Genomic DNA, 18,269 nt, shown 5'->3' on the forward strand with positions numbered 1-18,269 from the left:
GTTGGTTAAACTTTCTCATTATTAATAAACCTACTGGTTTGTATGGACCTTTTTGTGGTGTTTGAGGTCCAAATGCTCTCCATTTCCTACCTAATTCCCTTACTTTGAGCTTTCATCTACAAATTCTGTGCCAGTCTCTCTCCTTCCTTCATCTGTGCCTTGCTTTGGGTTTGCCAATAAGCAATCTTTCTTCCAGGATTTGACCCCTACCTCCTTCCCAGAGGGGAGGGGGCAGCATAGGGAGTAAGCAAGATGGAAAATGGACAGCTTGAAGACTAGAGTGGGAGTAGAGCAAGGTGTCCAGTAGGACTGGGCCCAGACTCTCTTTTGTGAGACAAGTGACTGGGAGAGGAAGAAAGGCTCTGTGGCAGCTTTCATTGTTGACCTGGAGGAAAAGAGGTGGACTTGTGAGCCAAGGGAAGAAGAGGGGATAGCAGGGATGGGGTAGAGGGAGGAGGGTGGGGTACTGGAGAGAAGAACAATGGTCTTTTGAAGAAGAAGGTGGACTGGAAAAGTTAGGGGTTATCTGGGGGTTGAGGTAGGTATGGTGGGAAAGACTATAGTCTGGGAAAGAGGACCATATAGGTTAATTTCTTTCCCTCCGAAGGCCGGCTTTTTGGACTGTCTTGTTTCTCCTCAACAAACTCTTCTTGAGCAGTGTCCTCAAAGTAGGAGAGGTGAGAGAGGAAGCAGAGATAAGAAGACAAGGTTGCTATTTTCCTGGCACTCCCTGGGTAGACTATAATGTGGAATGCATATGTATACGAAAAACTTTGAACATGACATCTATCATCACACATTCTCTGGATCATCTATTCAGTGTTAGTTGTGGTGCCAGGTGCTGGGGATACAAAGATGGAAATTGGACTAAGTTGCTACCTTCCATTGCAGGTCAAGGAGTATGGGTGTCTATAACCTCATGTGATAAGTATATGTGACAGAAGCACAAGGGGCTATGATAACACAGAGGGAGGGAACTTTTTATTCAGCAAGTCAGTGGCAGAGATTGGACCTAAATTCAAGTCTTCTCTAAAGGTGGTATCTGTTCTTTTATGCCATGTTGTCTTCAGACCCTGTGTATGCAGTGTACAAAGAGTGTTCTTACATTTTCTTTTCTGGGGCTGGACTCAAGGTACTACTGAAATGAAAACAGAGCAGTTCCACGTGGTAGGTCACTGTGCCATGGCCAAACGCTCATTACCTTGGAAGGGAAACTGACATGGTCCCTGTTAATTTCTTCTGGCTCTAGGCCACTTGGGTGAGCTTCCTCTATGAGTCATTTGCTGTCTTCATCCCCTTCCGCACCCCTCTATTTTCTTAAATTCAATTTCTGGTGGGCTTTAGAGGCCAGAGACCTGATAGAGCTAGGCTAGGCATTTCACTTCCATTGGCCTCTGTAAAATAGGGATTTAACACCTCATGGGGTTGGTGAAGATCAAATGAAATAATGAATGTGTGAAACTAATTTGTAAACTGTGAACTGATCTACAGATGTTACTGTGGTTATTTGTGAATGTATTTTCACCATGAAAAATGCTTAGATGCTATAGCATGAAAGAAATGCCTAGGGTTGCTCACTGACTATTTTAAAACTGAGCCTCAATCTTTTTTTTTTTTAATGTTTTATTTATTTTTGAGAGGGAGGGAGAGAGAGAGAGAGAGAATGAATGAGAGAGAATGAATGAGAGAGGATGAGCAGGGGATGGGCAGAGAGAGAGGGAGACACAGGAAGCAGGCTCCAAGCTCTGAGTTGTCAGCACAGAGATGGGCACAGGGCTTGAACTCGTGAACCGCAAGATCATGACCTGAGCCAAAGCTTAACCGACAGGTGCTTAACCGACTGAGCCACCCAGGCACCCCTCAATCTTTTTTTTTAAGGTTATTTATTTATTTTGAGAGAGAGAGCTAGCACAAGTAGGGGAACAGCAGAGAGAGAGGGAGAGAATCCCAGGCTGTCTGCACAGAGCCCGATGCGGGGCTCAATCTCACACGAATTGTGAGATTATGATCTGAGCCGAAATCAAGAGTCTGACAAGTAACGGTAACCTACTGAGCTACTCAGGTGCCATGAGTCTCAATCTTTAATAACAAAGGAAAAGGAGGGAGTTAGAATGAGGAGGATTTAGAGACTGACTGGTAATTGAACCCCATGCTAAAAACAGAAGTCAAGAGGTATAGTGATTTCTTTTAGGTCAAACAAATAGTAGGTGACAAGTATAAAAGATATTATTTTTGGTGATGCCTTGTGATACAGGAAAAAAAAAAAAAGGAAGAGTAAAGAAAAGAAAGAAAGGAAGGTGGAGGGATTGAAAAGCAGACTGACCTCAGTTCAAATTTTGGTTCCACTACCTACTAACTACTTGGTTTTTAATCTCTCTAAGCTTCATATATAAAATTGAATATATTTATACCTACCTTGAAGAGTTACTATAAAGCTTGAACATAATTATATAAAAAAGAAAAAAGTGTATAGTAGGCACTGAATAACTATGCTTGCAAAAATAAACTCTTAAGTTGTCTTCTTAAGAAAACCTTCCTTGGGCACCTGTTGGGATGAGCACTGGGTGTTGTATGGAAACCAATTTGACAATAAATTTCATATTAAAAAAAAAAAGCCTTCCTTGACTCCAAGGCTATTAAGGGCCCTTCTTTGGGATTCATGAAGCACTCATGTTCTTCCTCTCACCACTGACAGTGGCACTTACCATGTCATGTCATACTGTCATTGCGGTTTATGTATCTGCCTATCCTATTAGTATGTGACTATTTGGAGGGTAGAGACAGGCTCTAGTAAATCTTGGTGTCTACTTTTGCTGAGCCCTATTTAGTTGCTAAGTATATATTAGTAAACACAAAAGACTTAGTTGCTCCTTTGTGAAGCTTTCTGTTTATTGATGGAGATGCATAATAAATAAGCAAATACAATTAAAATTTATCATAGATGCTGTGAATACCAAGAGTTTCATTTATTCATGTTAGGTTTAGGTACTTATGAGAAATACAGGTGGAATTGTCTAACAGATGGTTACTAATCTGAAAGAGAGCTTTTGGGCTAAAGATAGAAACTTGGATAACATCAACATATAGGTAATATGTAAAGTCATACATAGAGATACATGTATGCCATACATCTAGATGAGATCATCTAGATGAGAATGTAACATATGAAGAAAGGAGGTTTCTAACCTTGGACATGTCGAGGATAGCTAGGAAGAGTCTGCAAAGGAGATAGGAGTACACAAAAAGAAGGAGAAGCAGGTGAATGCTGCAGAGAGATTGAGTAAGGTCAAGACAGAATAGTAACCATTTGATTTGGCAACATGGAGATGATTGGTAATCTTGACTACTTTTGGTGCAATAGTAGAATATTACTTGGCAAATAGAAGAGGAGGAAGTGGAGATAGTATAAATAGACCATTCTTTTGAGAAGCTGTGCTATGAAGGGCAACAAGAAATGTATGATGTTTTGAGGAAGATGTTGGTGTCTTTGAATGGGAGACACTATAACATGTTTATATTCACTCAGTATTCTCAGAACAGGCCAAAAATTTAGAGATCATCTTGATTTTTCCTTTTTTTCTCACATCCAATCTCTAAATAAACCATTTGGCTCCACCTTCAAAATATCTATCTTTGCTTAAACTGCTGTATACCGACTGCAATCCATTAAGGCATCATCAGTTTCTACCTGGACTATTATAATAATTTCTTAATGGTCTCTTTACTTTTCCTTTGCTCCCCTGCAGTCTGTTCTCTGCAACCAGAGTGGTTTAAACATAAATCAGAACACTACTCAAAACTCGTTAGTATCTTCTCATGCTTGATACAGAATTCAGACTTACTGTTTGTAGGACTGTAAAGTCCTACATAATCTGGCCCCTGGCTATATCTCTAATCTTAGTTTTCTGCCGTGCTTTTCCTTGTTCAGTAAACTTTTGTCTTGCTGTCCTTTTTGCTGCCCTACATGCCCCCAAATAGTCTCATCTAGGACATTTGTACTTACTGCTCCCTCTGCTTAAAATGCTTCCAGGTATTACTAAGATTAGTTGTCTCATTTATTCAGGTCTTAAGTGTCTCTTCCTCAGAGAAGCCTCTCCTGATCATCTCGTCTTACATACCACCCATCCCTGTTCCTCTCCATATTCACATGTATTACTCTTTAATTTCCATTATGGATTTGACATTGCATATTTATTTGCTTATTTCTTTGTCTGCTTCTTTTACTAGTTCATAGAATCCACAAACACAGGGACTTTGTCTTTTTCAGCTAGAGTAGTACTGGGATAATGTAGATGCTTGATAAATATTTGTTGAATGACTGAATATATCTAAAAAAGAGAGGGAGTGGGGGAGAGAGACTGATTAATTGATTGGTTGATTAATGTAGCTGAAAGAGATCATTCCAGGTGAGAGGGAGTGCAAGTAAAAGAGTAGAGGGAAAAGAGAGAATGGCTTTTGATGAGAGTAGGAACACTTCCTTCATTGTAACTGGGTGATGCAGGTGCAGACAGGCACATAGATTTGGGAGTGGGAAGATGGAATTCTCCTGCAAAGATTTCTATTTTCTCACAGAAGGTGAGTTCATCAGCAAAGGGGAAGGGGTGAGTGGGAAGCCCAATTGAGTGCTTATTTGAGGCAAGGTAATCATATGTAGGGAGGTATTCATAATTTTCAGTGAAAGCAGTCGATCAGGCAATGTTCTCTAGGACATTCAACTGCTTCAGTATAGAGACATTTGGGAGGGAGTTCAGGTATGCCAAAGCTGAGATTTTTCCAGTTGAATTTTGGAAAGGGAGAGGAGGCAAAGGGATTGATTGTTTTGTTTTCTGTGTGTCATGTGTGTGTTTTAATCAGATTTGTTTAGATTGATCAGATTTATTTAAAGTATGTATGTACAGTGAAAGCCTGTTATAAGCTGTCTTATTGTCCTACAGATTTTACTGAGAACCAGTCATCATTTGCCTGTAATTAATATCTTTTTTTGAGAGAGAGAAAACATGCGTGCACAAATGGGGGAGAGAGAATCTTAATTAAGCAGGCTCCTCAGCCAGCACAGAGCCCGAGGCAGGGTTTGATCTCATGTCTCACCATGAGATCGTGACCTGAGCTGAAATCAAGAGTTGGATGCTCAACTGACTGAGCCACCCAGGCGCCCCCTGTAATTAATATCTTAAGTCTCAGTTCATTGGCCTCTACCCCAGTGTTAACAGGCTCCTATGGTAATATGACTGTGATACCATTGTGAACTTTGAGCACATTGTAGCGTATTTAGTAAATTCTAATTCCCCTTACTTTTTCCTTTTTTTTTATTGTGGTAAAATGTATATAACATAAAACTTACCATACTAACTATTTTTAAGTGTATAGGTCAGTGGCATTAAATACATTCACATTATTATGCAACCATCACCAGCATTCATCCTAGAACTCTTTTTATTTTATAAAACTGAAACTCGGCCTGTTAAACAGTAACTCTCTGTTTTGCCTCCCACCAGCTTCTGGCAGCCACCATCATACTTTTTATCTTTATGATTTTGACTACTCTAAAGATCTCATATTATTGGAATCATATAGTATTTGTCTTTTTGTGATTGACTTATTTAACTTAGCATAGTGTTCTCAAGGTTCATCCATGTTGTAGCATGTTACAGAATTTCTGTCCTTCCCTGAATAGTATTTGAGTGTATGTGTATACTACATTTTGCTTATCTATTCATCTGCCAATGGATCCTTGTATTGCTTCTACATTTTAGCTATTGTGAATAATACTGTAATGGACACAGGTGTGCAAATGTCTCTTTGAGACCCCATTTGTGTGTGTGTGTGTATACCCAGAAGTGGAATTGCTGGATCATATGGTAATTCTATTTTTAATTTTTTGAGGAACCACTACACTATTTTCCATAGTGGCTGTACCATCTTACATTCCCACCAGCAGTGAGCAAGCGTTCTAATTTCTCAACATCCTCACCAATACTTGTTGGTTTCTCTTTTTTTGATAGTAGCCATCCTAATGACGCAAGGTATTATCTCATTGTAGTTTTGACTTGCATTTTCCTGATGATTAGTGATGTTGAACATTTTTTCATGTGCTTATTGGCCATTCACATATCTCTTTTTTTTTTTTTTGAAAAATGTCTATTTCAGATCCTTTGCTCACTTTTGAATTGTTAGGATTTTTGTTGTTGAGTTTTAGAGGACTGATGGGTTTTGATGTTTGAGTGATTTTTATGGACTGTAATTAAGAAAAAAGAGAAGTGAAGGCTGGAGGTACTAATGGATAGTGGATTAGAGCTCAATAGAAAGTCTAGGAATTGTAGTAGAACTTCTTGAGCAAGTGAGCTGCATGGCTTGGAGATTGTGTTAGAGTATATATGATTCATTCCAGATATTGGAGTTGATGCACATTTTGGTGATAAGGTCTAGGGTGTGATCATGGGAGTATTGGCCAGCTTGGACTGGAGGTCTGCAATTGAAATGGCCAGAGTGTTGGAATGGTTATCATTGTGGCTGTAAAAGTCACCTAGAATGATAACTAGAGGGGTACAGAAGAAGACTGATCAAGGAACTAAAGCCTTTGAGTGAGGTGACCAGGAAGTGAGTATTAGGCAGGACGGAAGTGTGATAGCAACCAGTGGAGGCTGCTCAAAGGAAAGAAGTTTTTACAAGGAGAAAGGAATTGTTTGGAAATAGCTCTGAAAAGTTAAGGACAACACTGATACGTTGGGTATGAGAGAGAAAATAGCTTCCAATTGAGAGGGCTGCTGAAGTCTCTTTTTTAGGTGATAGCCAGGTTTCTTTTAAGAAAAGGAGGCAAGGGGAGTTAGCCCATGACAAATGGGAAGATACAGAGGAAATAGTGAAAGGGATCCAGAATTAGGAGGGGGTGAGGAATTTGATGAGATTAGAGGGCATACAGAAAAGGTAGGGGACAAGATTTTGGGTGATTGAGGATGACTGAAGTAAATGGACACTGGAAGGTTGATTGACTTAGTCCTGATTATCTTTTAGAGGAGAGAGGGCAGTCCACTTTTAAGCTGTGGTTCTTAACACTTCCAAGAGAAAATGTTCCTTTGAGGCAGCATGTGGCAGTGTGGGAAATCACAGGATATGTTTAGGCAGAGGTTGACTAGAAGGTCATCCATGTAAGAGGCAGCTGAGTAGATTTCATTGTTCCTTGGGTGGTTGAACCAGATGGCCATATAGGTTCCTTTCAGCTCTCAGATTGTATGGGCCTCAGGTTTCAGTGATGATTTTCTTAGTTCAGGGCATCCATTGTGAAGTCTGATGGTTTGAAGCTTATCCTTAACTGTTGAGAATAGCTTAACTGGAACTGCAGGTCAGGAATTTCCCAAGATGGTAGGGAGAGGTATCAGACCTTTGGTACTAGTTTCTGCAGGTAACTCTAGTGGCTATCTGCACAGGTGGTAGAAGTGAGGAAGATATGTAGATCTGATTGGTGAGAGGAGGGAAGGGTGAAGGTACATGGCTGCCTTAAGTCTGTGACTCCAAATCTCTCTGCCTTTTCCATTTCATTTTGCTGCGTCTCATACCTCTCTGATTCCAGGTATAGTCCTTTGTTCATTTTGTCTCAAACTATAATTAGTGTAGAAAGAGAGTGTTTTTAAGAGAATCAGAATAATCAGAGGCTCATCATGTCCTCATTATTTCATTGAGTGATCTTAGGTAAATTTCATACCCCTATGGGTTTCAGGTTCCCAGCTATAAAATAAAGGTTTGGAACTGGCTGATTTTTCATGATCCTTCTAGCTCCTATGTTTTTTTCTTGTAAACAAGGCAGCCTTAGACTGTGAACCTTTGCTAGTTACCTCATGTGTGCCAGGTTTGTGCTGGGTGGGACTTGGAGAATAGAGATTAATCAGACTCAGTTTTGTCATTTGGCTTGTTCATAGTCTGGTGAGGTTATTATGGTTATATGGAAACTGCTGCATGTATAAATGTATAAATGCTGCATGTATAAATGTATGTATAAAATGCTGTTAAATTTTGGGGAAAGGATAGAAGTAGGGGGGTTTCTATGAAGGTTTCATAGAGAAAGTGAATCAAGCTGGGTCTTGAAGAATGAGTAGGAGTTTGCTTGGCAGACAAGTTGGGACATTTAGGCAGAGAGAACAGTGTGGGCAAAGGCAGGGGCATGAAAGAATATTGAGTTGGAATGAACAAGTTTAGGGAATAATAGAGATGAAACTAGAAAGATGAATGGGGGATAAGAACGGGTATTTATTGGACATCTATTTTGTGCCAGGCAGCATGCTAGGTGCTTCTCTCTATATATGCTTTTTAAGTTCTCATACCTGTATAAAGTACACAGTCTTATGTGTATTTTACATAAGAGGAAACTGAGGGTCAGAAATTAAAGTAGCTTTCCTAACAGCCCAGAAACAGCCTCCACAGTTTTCCTCTCTGCTACTTCAGCAGTTGCTTTCTTGTTGCTAAACCAGAACAAGTGGCTGGAGGCTGCATAGCGGGAGTGCCTTTGACGTGTCAGAAGGACATCCCTCAGCAAATTCAAGACTGCAGCATTCCAGGCTCCTGCCAAAGAAAGCCTCCTGGCACAATTTAATTAAAGATCAGATTCTCATAACCAGGTGTCAAGGGCATGCAGTACTCCCCAGTTCTGGGTGGAGTGTTGGTCATGCCAGTCTCAGCTGCTTTGAGTTGTTGACTGACAGATGTGGTTAATATATGGAATAGGTTTTATTTTCTCTTCTTCCTTTCTCTCTTTCATTTTAAATAATGGCCTGAAGGGGCGCCTGGGTGGCGCAGTCGGTTAAGCGTCCGACTTCAGCCAGGTCACGATCTCGCGGTCCGTGAGTTCGAGCCCCGCGTCGGGCTCTGGGCTGATGGCTCAGAGCCTGGAGCCTGCTTCCGATTCTGTGTCTCCCTCTCTCTCTGCCCCTCCCCCATTCATGCTCTGTCTCTCTCTGTCCCAAAAATAAATAAACGTTGAAAAAAAAAATTAAAAAAATAAATAAATAAATAATGGCCTGAGGGATTATTAGAGGTTATCTAGCCCATTCCTTTGCTTTTAGAGTGAACAGTGACATGTGGTGTAGTTGAAAAAGAGGTGGTCCTCTGGTCACACAGACTACATTTCAGATCCCCGCCTCTGTTGGCTCTGGGTGACTGGCATCATCTCTGACATTTTGCTTCTTCTGACTTGTTCACTGTTTTATCCCCAGCACCTAGCACAGCCTGGCAGACAGTAGGTGATGAATAAATATTTGCACGAATGAATGAGAAAAATGATACCAACCAAATGGATTTCCATGTTTTCTGTAAACTCCAAAGTGTTTTAGAATGTTAGTGGTTATTAAACTGTCAGTGTCAAATGATGGCTGAAATCCTATTTGCAAAGATGGTTAGTTCAAGAGGTTTTGCAGGGACACTGGTTTTTAGAATTTTAGCAACCCTGTTAGGCAGTTTAGAGGACTCTTCTAAACTCCAAGTCCCATTGTGTGAGCTCAAGTCAGCGCAGAGTCCTCTGTGCAGACAGATGGCAGCTGGTCCCCTCCTCCAGGCAACACCTCTTTTTTCATTGTCATCTCTCCACAGCCTTTTTAAATCAAGTGTCATCTTTTATTTTTAACACGGGACATTCAGTGCATGGATCTAGAACTGCTTAGAAGGGACCATTTTTCTGACCAGTGCTGTATGTGTTACAGAACATAAAAGGCTCTCTGTGATCACTGTGTCCTACTTTTTCATTTTCATGTTGTGTTCTATCACAGTGTACTCTCACGGTTGCTATTCCTGTGGTCTGGGATGCACTTGCCATTATCATTCTCTGTCAAAATCATCCATTTATTTATTGACTGTTTTGTTTGGTTCAGGTACTATACCAATGCCTGGGCCTATTTTATACCAGTTAAATCAGAGCTCAGCATTGGTATCCATCCCCCCAACTTTTTATTAGGAGAAATTCCAAAAGTACAGCAAAGTTGGAAGAATTTTACAGTGAATACATGTATACCCACCACCTAGATTCTTCTGCCATTAACATTTTCAAGTATTTGCTTTATCACATTCATTATAAGTTATATATGGACAAGTATATCACATCCCTGTGTTCATTCATTAATCCATCTTATTTTTTTAAATGCATTTCAAAGTAAATTGCAAATATTAGTGTACTTCCCCCTAAGTACTTTGGCTGGTGCTTTAAAAAGCTCATAGGGGGTTCTAATAATCCAGAGTCAAAGACCACCGGTCTGACCTGTTTATTCTTAAGCCCCTCCTTTTAACATCACCTCTTCTATGAAGCCTTGCTGATCACCTAAATTCAATATAGTCTTTCCGTTTTATGTCTTCTGACATTTTACTGCTTATCCTGTTCTTACAGCACTATTCACAAGTGGCCTGGCATTGTGGTTTTCTAGATTCTGTCTATCTTGCTTACGAGACTGTGAGAACCTCTAGAGTTAGATCATATTCCTTTATTTATCTCTGTGTCCCTGGTTTCCAACATGGCAGCTTATATGTAAGTACTCAGTAAAAATTTATTGATTTGAATTGTACTTAAATGAAGAATCTGCAGTGATAGCAAAAGGTGTCCATAACTTTCACATGCTTAGCCTCATGGAAGACATTAGTAAATATCAATCACATCCAGCCCAAACATGTTTATATTGTTGTATATTTGCCATTGGCTAGATTTGACTTACCTAAATCGAGAGTAGCAGAATTCAGGTCAGAAAAGGTACGAAGGGGCAGGGCACCTGGGTGGCTCAGTCTGTTGAGTGTGGAGCCTGTGAGTTTGGAGTCTGCTTGGGATTCTCACTCTCTCCCTCTTCTGCTTGTGTGCTGTCTGTCTCTTTCTCTCTCTCTCAAACCAACCAAACAAACATTAAAAAAAAGAAAAGTTACAAAGGCGCTACAGTTACGTCAGGTATATTTGGAAAATTGTTTGACAGAGTCTGAAAACATTGGAACCCCCACCTTTAAATTGCTGTGCGATCTTAAGCAATTTCATTCTGTGTTTTGGACCTCAGTGTTCCTATCTGTTATATGAAAGGGTCAGATTAGGTGGCTTCTAATGTTGCTTCTGGCTTTGATGTTATGTGTATCTTGGCTCTTTATACTGTGGCTGTGGCATCCAGATGTGATAAAGTGGAAGGAAGTAGCGGTTGGTGTGCACACTTCTTCCCTCAGTCCCTGTCCAGTTTCATCTAGTATGTAAAGTACCTTACACATAGTGGCTACTTGAAAAGTGTTTTCTTCCCCTTCTTTCTGCCCAAGCACGATGTCTTTATGCTTTTTATGGGAAAGGAGACATCAAATCACTTCCCTTCCTTGGTTGCCTTCTTGACCAGTATCTGTCTAGTGACTACATAGTGGGAAACAACAGATTGCCCCTCATAGGTGAAGGGACTTTTATTAGAATTGTAGCTAGTAAATAGCAGAGCCAGGACTTAAATCCAGGTCTCTTGATTTTAGCCTCCAGTCATCTTTTTATTATGTTGTCCTACCAATGGCCTTTTTGAAACCTCACAGTGATCCTGCATGTATTGTAGAGCCATTCAGTTGATTCATAATACTTCAGTATAATTAGTTTCTCATAAATTATTAGGCTCCCTAAGCCTCTGGGGTATTGGTAAAATGTGGTCAGTCTATCTTTCCCCCTCTCTGTATTACCAGTTTGTTCTCTAGGATGGGTAGAAGGGTGCCATCTGAATGATCATTCTAAATGTTGGCTTTGAACCTAGCTTTATACTGCAGCATGTCAGAAGGCATGGGCTTGTTATCCTCCCAGATCTTTGGCCTGCACAGACTGTTAGAAGATTTAAGATGTGTTTGGTCTCCTTATTTAAGAGTTGAGTATGTTTTTCCTTTCTCCCCTCAGGATTGATGTTTTGGGCTTGTTTTCCTGTAAAAAAAAAAAAAAGTTTAAAATGGCATAGTTTTAAACATGTGCCAGTTATTGTCCTGAATGTAGATGGACAAAATGACCAGTGAGGGGATCTATGAAGTGTAAAGAGAGTAAAGACTTGTGGAGGAACCATAGGAAAAGACTGGTTGGAGGGCTGCAGGGAAACTGGAAAGTAGTATAGAAACATTAAGTCCAAGTAAGTTCAGAGGGAAGGATCAGGAAGATATAAAATTGTGTTCTGTGAGTGTAGTTGAAGGTACTGACAGTGTTTAGCATTGAGAAAATAGATTTGGGGGGTTTTGAAAGATGTTTTCAGGTATCTAAAGTTCAGTCTGGGGAAGAAGCAATAGACTTTTTGGAATAGCTGTGAGTTAAGATTTAGGACTAACAAATAGAAGTAGTTTTTATTTATTCATTTATTTGTTTACTTGCTCTTTGTTCATTTGTTCAACAAATCTTTATTGAGTATTCTTCTTATTTAAAAAAATTTTTTTTGAATGTTTTTTTAAAATTTATTTTTGAGACAGAGAGAGACAGAGCATGAGTAGGGGAGGGGCAGAGAGAGAGGGAGACAGAATCTGAAGCAGGTTCCAGGCTCTGAGCTGTCAGCACAGAGCTTGACGCAGGGCTCGAACTCATGGACCGTGAGATCATGACTTCAGCTGAAGTCGGATGCTCAACCGACTGAGCCACCCAGGTGCCCCTATTGAGTATTCTTTTTTTTTTAATTAATTTATTTAAATTCAAGTTAGTTAACATACTGTGTAGTATTGGTTTCAGGAGTAGAACCCAGTGATTCATCACTTATGTATAATACCCAGTGCCCATCACAAGTGCCCTCCTTAAAACCCATCCCCTATCTAGCCCATCCCCTGCCCATCTCCCCTCTAGCAACTTTTAGGTTGTTCTGTATTTAACAGTCTCTTATGGTTTGCCTCCCTCTCTGTTTTTTATCCTATTTTTCCTTCCCTACCCCTATGTTCATCTGTTTTGTTTATTAAATTCCACATATGAGTGAAATCATATGATATTTGTCTTTATCTGACTGACTTACTTCGCTTAGCATAATACACTGTAGTTCCATCCATGTTGTTACATATGGCAAGATTTCATTCTTTTTGAATATTCTGTTCCAGACCTGGTGTTGAGGATTGAGAAGTAAATATGACTGAACTTTATTCTTCTTTTTTTTTTAACGTTTACTAACTTATTTTGAGAGAGAGTGTGTGTGCACCCATAAGCAAGGAAGAGTGAAGAGAGACAGAAAGAGAGAAGAGAGACAGAAAGAGAGAATCCCAAGCAGGCTCTGCACTGTCAGTGTAGAGCCTGACACAGGGCTCCATCTCAGCTGAAATCAAGAGTCCCAAGAGTCCAAGGCTTAACTGACAGAACAGTTTTTGTTCATAGCATCCAGGCATCCTTGAACTTTGTTCTTGAGGAGTTCATAGTCTAAGTCTGGCAGAGGAGGGAGTGTATGGGGAGGAAATGTCTAAACAGATGATTGCAATGCACTGTGAAATAGATAGAACTTAATATAAGTAAGAACTCTAAATGAAGTGACCAAAGATAGAATAGGCTGTCTTTTGAGACTGTAGATTTCCTAAAATTGGAAGTTTTCAAGCATAGGCTGGGTGACCTAGGCTGGAATGTGGTACAGAGGATTCAAGCATTGTATTCCAACAACAGATTTTAGGTTTTAATAATTTGGAATCATTCTGAAAATGGAGGGCTACCCCTGAGAGTTCCCCAAGTGTGGTGAAAGAACTGAGAAATGAAGAAAACCCTGTATCAAAAAGGGTGATGAAGCCTTTCTTGGCATAATCTTGGGCTATAGTCCTCAAAGGGAGTTACATTCAATGAAACTGTTGGCTGAAGGACCAGAAAGGCAGGAAGGGCCTGCTTAGGCTATCAGGTAGCTGTGGGGAGTGTAATTTTGGAACTGGCAGTCCAGAGTAGGAAAGTACACTTGAGAACTGAGCCTGTGGAAATTCTCTTTGGGGGAGCTGAGGGACTTGAGTTGGGGCTGGAAGGGAAAGCAAAGGCAAATCTGCAAAGTGAAGCTGGAACAAATGGATAAAAAGCACACTACCCAGAGAGTTAGTATAGATTAATAAGATTGTCCTTGCTTATTTGATTTCTTTTGTTCAAAAAGAGAAGTAAGGAGCAGTTGGTTTGCCAGAGGTAGGTGAGGATGAATTACACAAAGAGGTAAAGCTTGAATTTGGCCCTGAAAGATGAGTAAGATTTTTATCAGTCAGAGGAGGGAGAAATCATTGACAAGAAGCATTGGCAGGAGGGTAAGAAACTACTTGGCAAATCAGGAGAATAGAGGTTTCTAAGGTACAATTTGAATGTAGGCTGTGTCCGGGTGTTATGGCTTAGTTTGTAAGGAACTTTAGCTTTTGTGATGGATTTTAAAGTAGAGGAGTGCTGTATTTTAGATCACTGATGGCATGTGGAGAAATAATTAAAAGACAAAATGGATGCAGGTGATCATTTAGTTCTGCATTTATTAGAAAATGTAAAAAAGATTCAATTTTGTTCATAGTATTTATGTAATTGGCATCTACAGCAGTGGTATTCAAATCTGGCTGGCATTGGGATCACTAAGTCTTAAAATTACAGAATTTGGACCATAACCCAGTCATACTAAATCACAATTCGTGGGGATCAAAACAGGGCATCTGTATTCCTAAAAAGCTTGTGATGATTATTATGTTGGTTTATGTTTGTTTGTTTTTTAATTAGAAACGTTCATCTCTAAAGCATTGTTGTATTTTACTCCACGGAACTTATATTTTTAATGTTTATTTATTTTTGAGAGAGACAGAGACAGAATGCGAAGGGGTTAGGGGCAGAGAGAGAGGGAGACACAGAAGCAGAAGCAGGCTCCAGGCTCTGAGCTGTCAGCACAGAGCCCGACGTGGGGCTCGAACTCACGAGCTGTGAGATCATAACCTGAGCCAAAGTTGGACGCTCAACTGACTGAGCCACCCAGGTGCCCTTCAGAATGTATATTCTAAGTAGTCATGGTTAGAGATATAATTTCTACTGTAACCTAGAAGACTAATGAGAGACTTTATTAATTGTGGACACATTCATGCCTGTCCATTGTCAAGGACACTTACTTATTTAAGGTAATAACACCTATCCTCATTAAAACTATTGGTACCATGATAGGAATTCCCCTTTAAAGATTTTATTCCTTCCCTTTACCAGAAGCATTGGAGATTAGCAGTAAATTCAACACCGTATATGACAGGATGGTTACTGCATTGGCCATCATGTGTTTAGAACCAGGTCAAATTTACTGGAGAGATGATCTAGGCCAAGGGGGCTAGAACTCCCCCTTCAACAAAGTTTTCCTGAAAAGAACTGGATAAATATTTTAGGTTTGTGAGCATATAGTCTCTATTGCAACTACTCAACTCATTGGAATGTGAAAGATGCCATAGACAATATGTAAATGAATGACTGTGTTCCAATAAGACTATTAACAAAATTGGCAGCTTTACTGACTTTTGATGTAGTGATACAGTCCATTCTAGAGAGGGAACATGATTTCCTAAAGCTACAGGATTAAAGGTTGGCAAAGAGTTACTATGTAGAATGCTGTTAGCAGTTTTATTTAATGAATGAATAAATGGAACCCAAGTGGTTAAGAAATTCTTCTAAAGCTAGTAAGTGGCACTGGGATTCACACTTAGTTTGGGATTCATATTTTAGCTGGGCCAAATTTCTGCCTTTTAAATGACATCATGGTGGTTCTCTGTGCTCTCCAGTGCCTTAGAGAAAAACAAGAACCTTGTGAATTTTCAGCAGTGCTTGGCACAGAGTAGGTATTACATCTTTGAGTATTGTTGACTGAATCAGACAGCAGTAGTTATGGTGTGCAGTGGAAGGATTTGAGCTGGGCCCTGGAGGATGGGTTGTATAGTTTGGACTTAAAAAATTTTTTAATATATATTTCCTTTAGCACGAAAATGATAAAAGAGTTATTTTGTTCTCTCTGATTCCAGTAGCTGCTGGTGGTGGTGACGATGTCAAATAACGGCCTAGACATTCAAGACAAACCTCCAGCCCCTCCGATGAGAAACACCAGCACTATGATTGGAGCTGGCAGCAAAGATGCTGGAACCCTAAACCACGGTTCCAAACCTCTGCCTCCAAACCCAGAGGAGAAGAAAAAGAAGGACCGATTTTACCGATCCATCTTACCTGGAGATAAAAGTACAGTATTTCATTTTTCTCATCATTTGTGTACTCTGTTTATTTTTCTTTTGCTTTTTTTGTTTATTTATTTATTTTATTAAATATAATTTATTGTCAAATTGGTTTCCATACAACACCCAGTGCTCATCCCAACAGGTGCCCTCCTCAATGCCCATCACCCACTTTCCCCTCCCCCTCCCGCCATTCAACCCTCAGTTTGTTCTCAGTATTTAAGAGTCTCATGGTTTGCCTCCTTCCCTCTCTGTAACTTTTTTTTTTCCCTTTCCCCTCCCCCTTGGTCTTCTATTAAGTTTCTCAGGATCCACCTATGAGGAAAACATATGGTATGTGTCTTTCTCTGCCTGACTTATTTCACTTAGCATAATACCCTCCAATTTGTATACTTAAAACAATTTTTTTTTGTAACCTAGATAAAAGATCTCTCCTTTCCTTGACTTAATTTTCCTTTAATGCCTTTTCTCCCCTTAAATACTTCCTTTGTCTTTCTTTCCTAACGTGGCTGAAGTCAAATAGAAAATAGACTTATTTTTATATTTTATTAACTATATCTGAACAAAATTCTAAGAAAATAATTATTCTGTTACCAAAGTTTAGACAATCTAACGCCAAATATTTACTTATTTTTTAAGTAAGTGATTAAACTTTTATGAACTCACAAAATATAAGAAATACTGGAATGTCTTCATTTGTAAATGTTTTTTTGTAAATATTTATTTATGTTGAGAGAGAGAGAGAAAGAGAGAGAGAGAGAGAGAGAACATGAGTAGGGGAGGGACAGAGAGAGGGAGACAGAGGATCAGAAGCAGGCTCTGTGCCAGAGCCTAACACAAGGCTCGAACTCACCAACTGTGAACCATGACCTGAGCCAAAGTAGGAAGCTTAACTGACTGAGCCAACCAGGTGCTCCAAGAAATGTTTTTTTCTCAAGCTAGTTTCATTTGGAATGTCTTTCTGATTCTTGATTGCCTCTTATTTATTCGTATGCCCCCATCTCACATAGATTTGGAGATTAGATATCGTAAGAAGGGTAAGGAATAGCTGAGAAAAGGAAGCAGGACCCAGCATGAGTTTGCTAAGGATAAGTCATACTAGGTGGGCTCATTTTCTTTTTACTGATAAAACTTCTAGAAGAATAATCAGGATTTTAATAGTGTATCTCATAAAGTCACTGAGATCCTATGGACAAGAAGATCATGAAATAGAGGTTTGGGTATCCACATTGATAGATGACTTTTGTTTGACTCCCCAAATGTTTATTTAAGTGGCTATTGATATGAGGTAAAATTCTCAGTCATGCTTGCAAGTCCTTTTCTTGTGGGGTATTGACAAAATTGGCTTTCTGTTTATAAATAGTTATCATAGCTTCTGATTTAGATGGACCTGGTTCAAATCCTGTATTCATCACTTACTAGCTCTCTGACCTTAGGTATGTGAGTCACCTCCTTTGACTTTTAGTTTCCTATCTGCAGGAAACATTGGGATTTTCATATCTCTAAAATTGGGATAATATTTCACAGGGTTGTTGTGTGAAGATTACAGCAAATTTCCTAATTAAGTACCTTCCACACAGAAGGTACTCAAAAATTAGTACCCTTTCTCTTTACTCCTTTATTGAAGCTGGGAGGCATTAGACTATATGATAAAATCAGAATTGGGATTCTGAAGCAGTAGGCCAAATATAACAAGCACAATGTGAATTGCAGAAAATATCTTACGTTGCAGAAAAATATAACTGCATAACTATAGATCAGTATAAGATGGTAGATGATAGTATTATTAACCAAATAGGGAACACGGGAAGAGGAACAAGTCAGGAGGTTTGTAGTTGGAGAGCAGGAAAGATGATGACTTTAAACACATTGCATTTGAGGTGAAAAGATAATTTTAGGCACTTTGCATCTGAGATGTCTTGACATAGAGATGTCTAATAGGCAGTGATATTACGTATAGGAAATGATTCTTGAATAACTGAAATGAGAACTATTGAGGATTATTATTGAGTATTTGGGGCTTGTGTCTTTGTGTGTGTTTACTCTTTCCTCTATTCCACCTTCATTGTGAGCCCTTTGGGGGCCTAGATAGAAGAGGTAGGGGTAAGTTGCTTAGCTTTCATTTTCTGGCTAATTTATTTATGTAGTAGTGGTTA

At 39.5% G+C, this 18,269-nt stretch overlaps 1 protein-coding gene across 3 annotated transcripts in view; it reads left to right on the top strand.

Annotated features, from left to right (window-relative positions):
- Window positions 1-18,269, top strand: part of PAK1 (p21 (RAC1) activated kinase 1) — a 158,022-nt gene that overhangs the window by 72,735 nt on the left and 67,018 nt on the right. For 2 of the 3 annotated variants that reach the window (XM_047070105.1, XM_047070103.1), the window contains exon 2: window positions 15,910-16,120. In XM_047070105.1, the coding sequence (XP_046926061.1) occupies window positions 15,931-16,120 (190 nt within the window). In that variant the 5' untranslated portion in view covers window positions 15,910-15,930. The remainder of the gene's footprint in view (window positions 1-15,909; window positions 16,121-18,269) is intronic. The other variant, XM_047070104.1, reaches the window with a different exon arrangement.

The sequence above is a fragment of the Lynx rufus genome, unplaced genomic scaffold (assembly GCF_022079265.1).
Source record: "Lynx rufus isolate CCGP_SWC_20201006 ecotype Redwood Valley unplaced genomic scaffold, mLynRuf1.p SCAF_9, whole genome shotgun sequence".
NCBI classification, from domain to species: domain Eukaryota; kingdom Metazoa; phylum Chordata; class Mammalia; order Carnivora; family Felidae; genus Lynx; species Lynx rufus.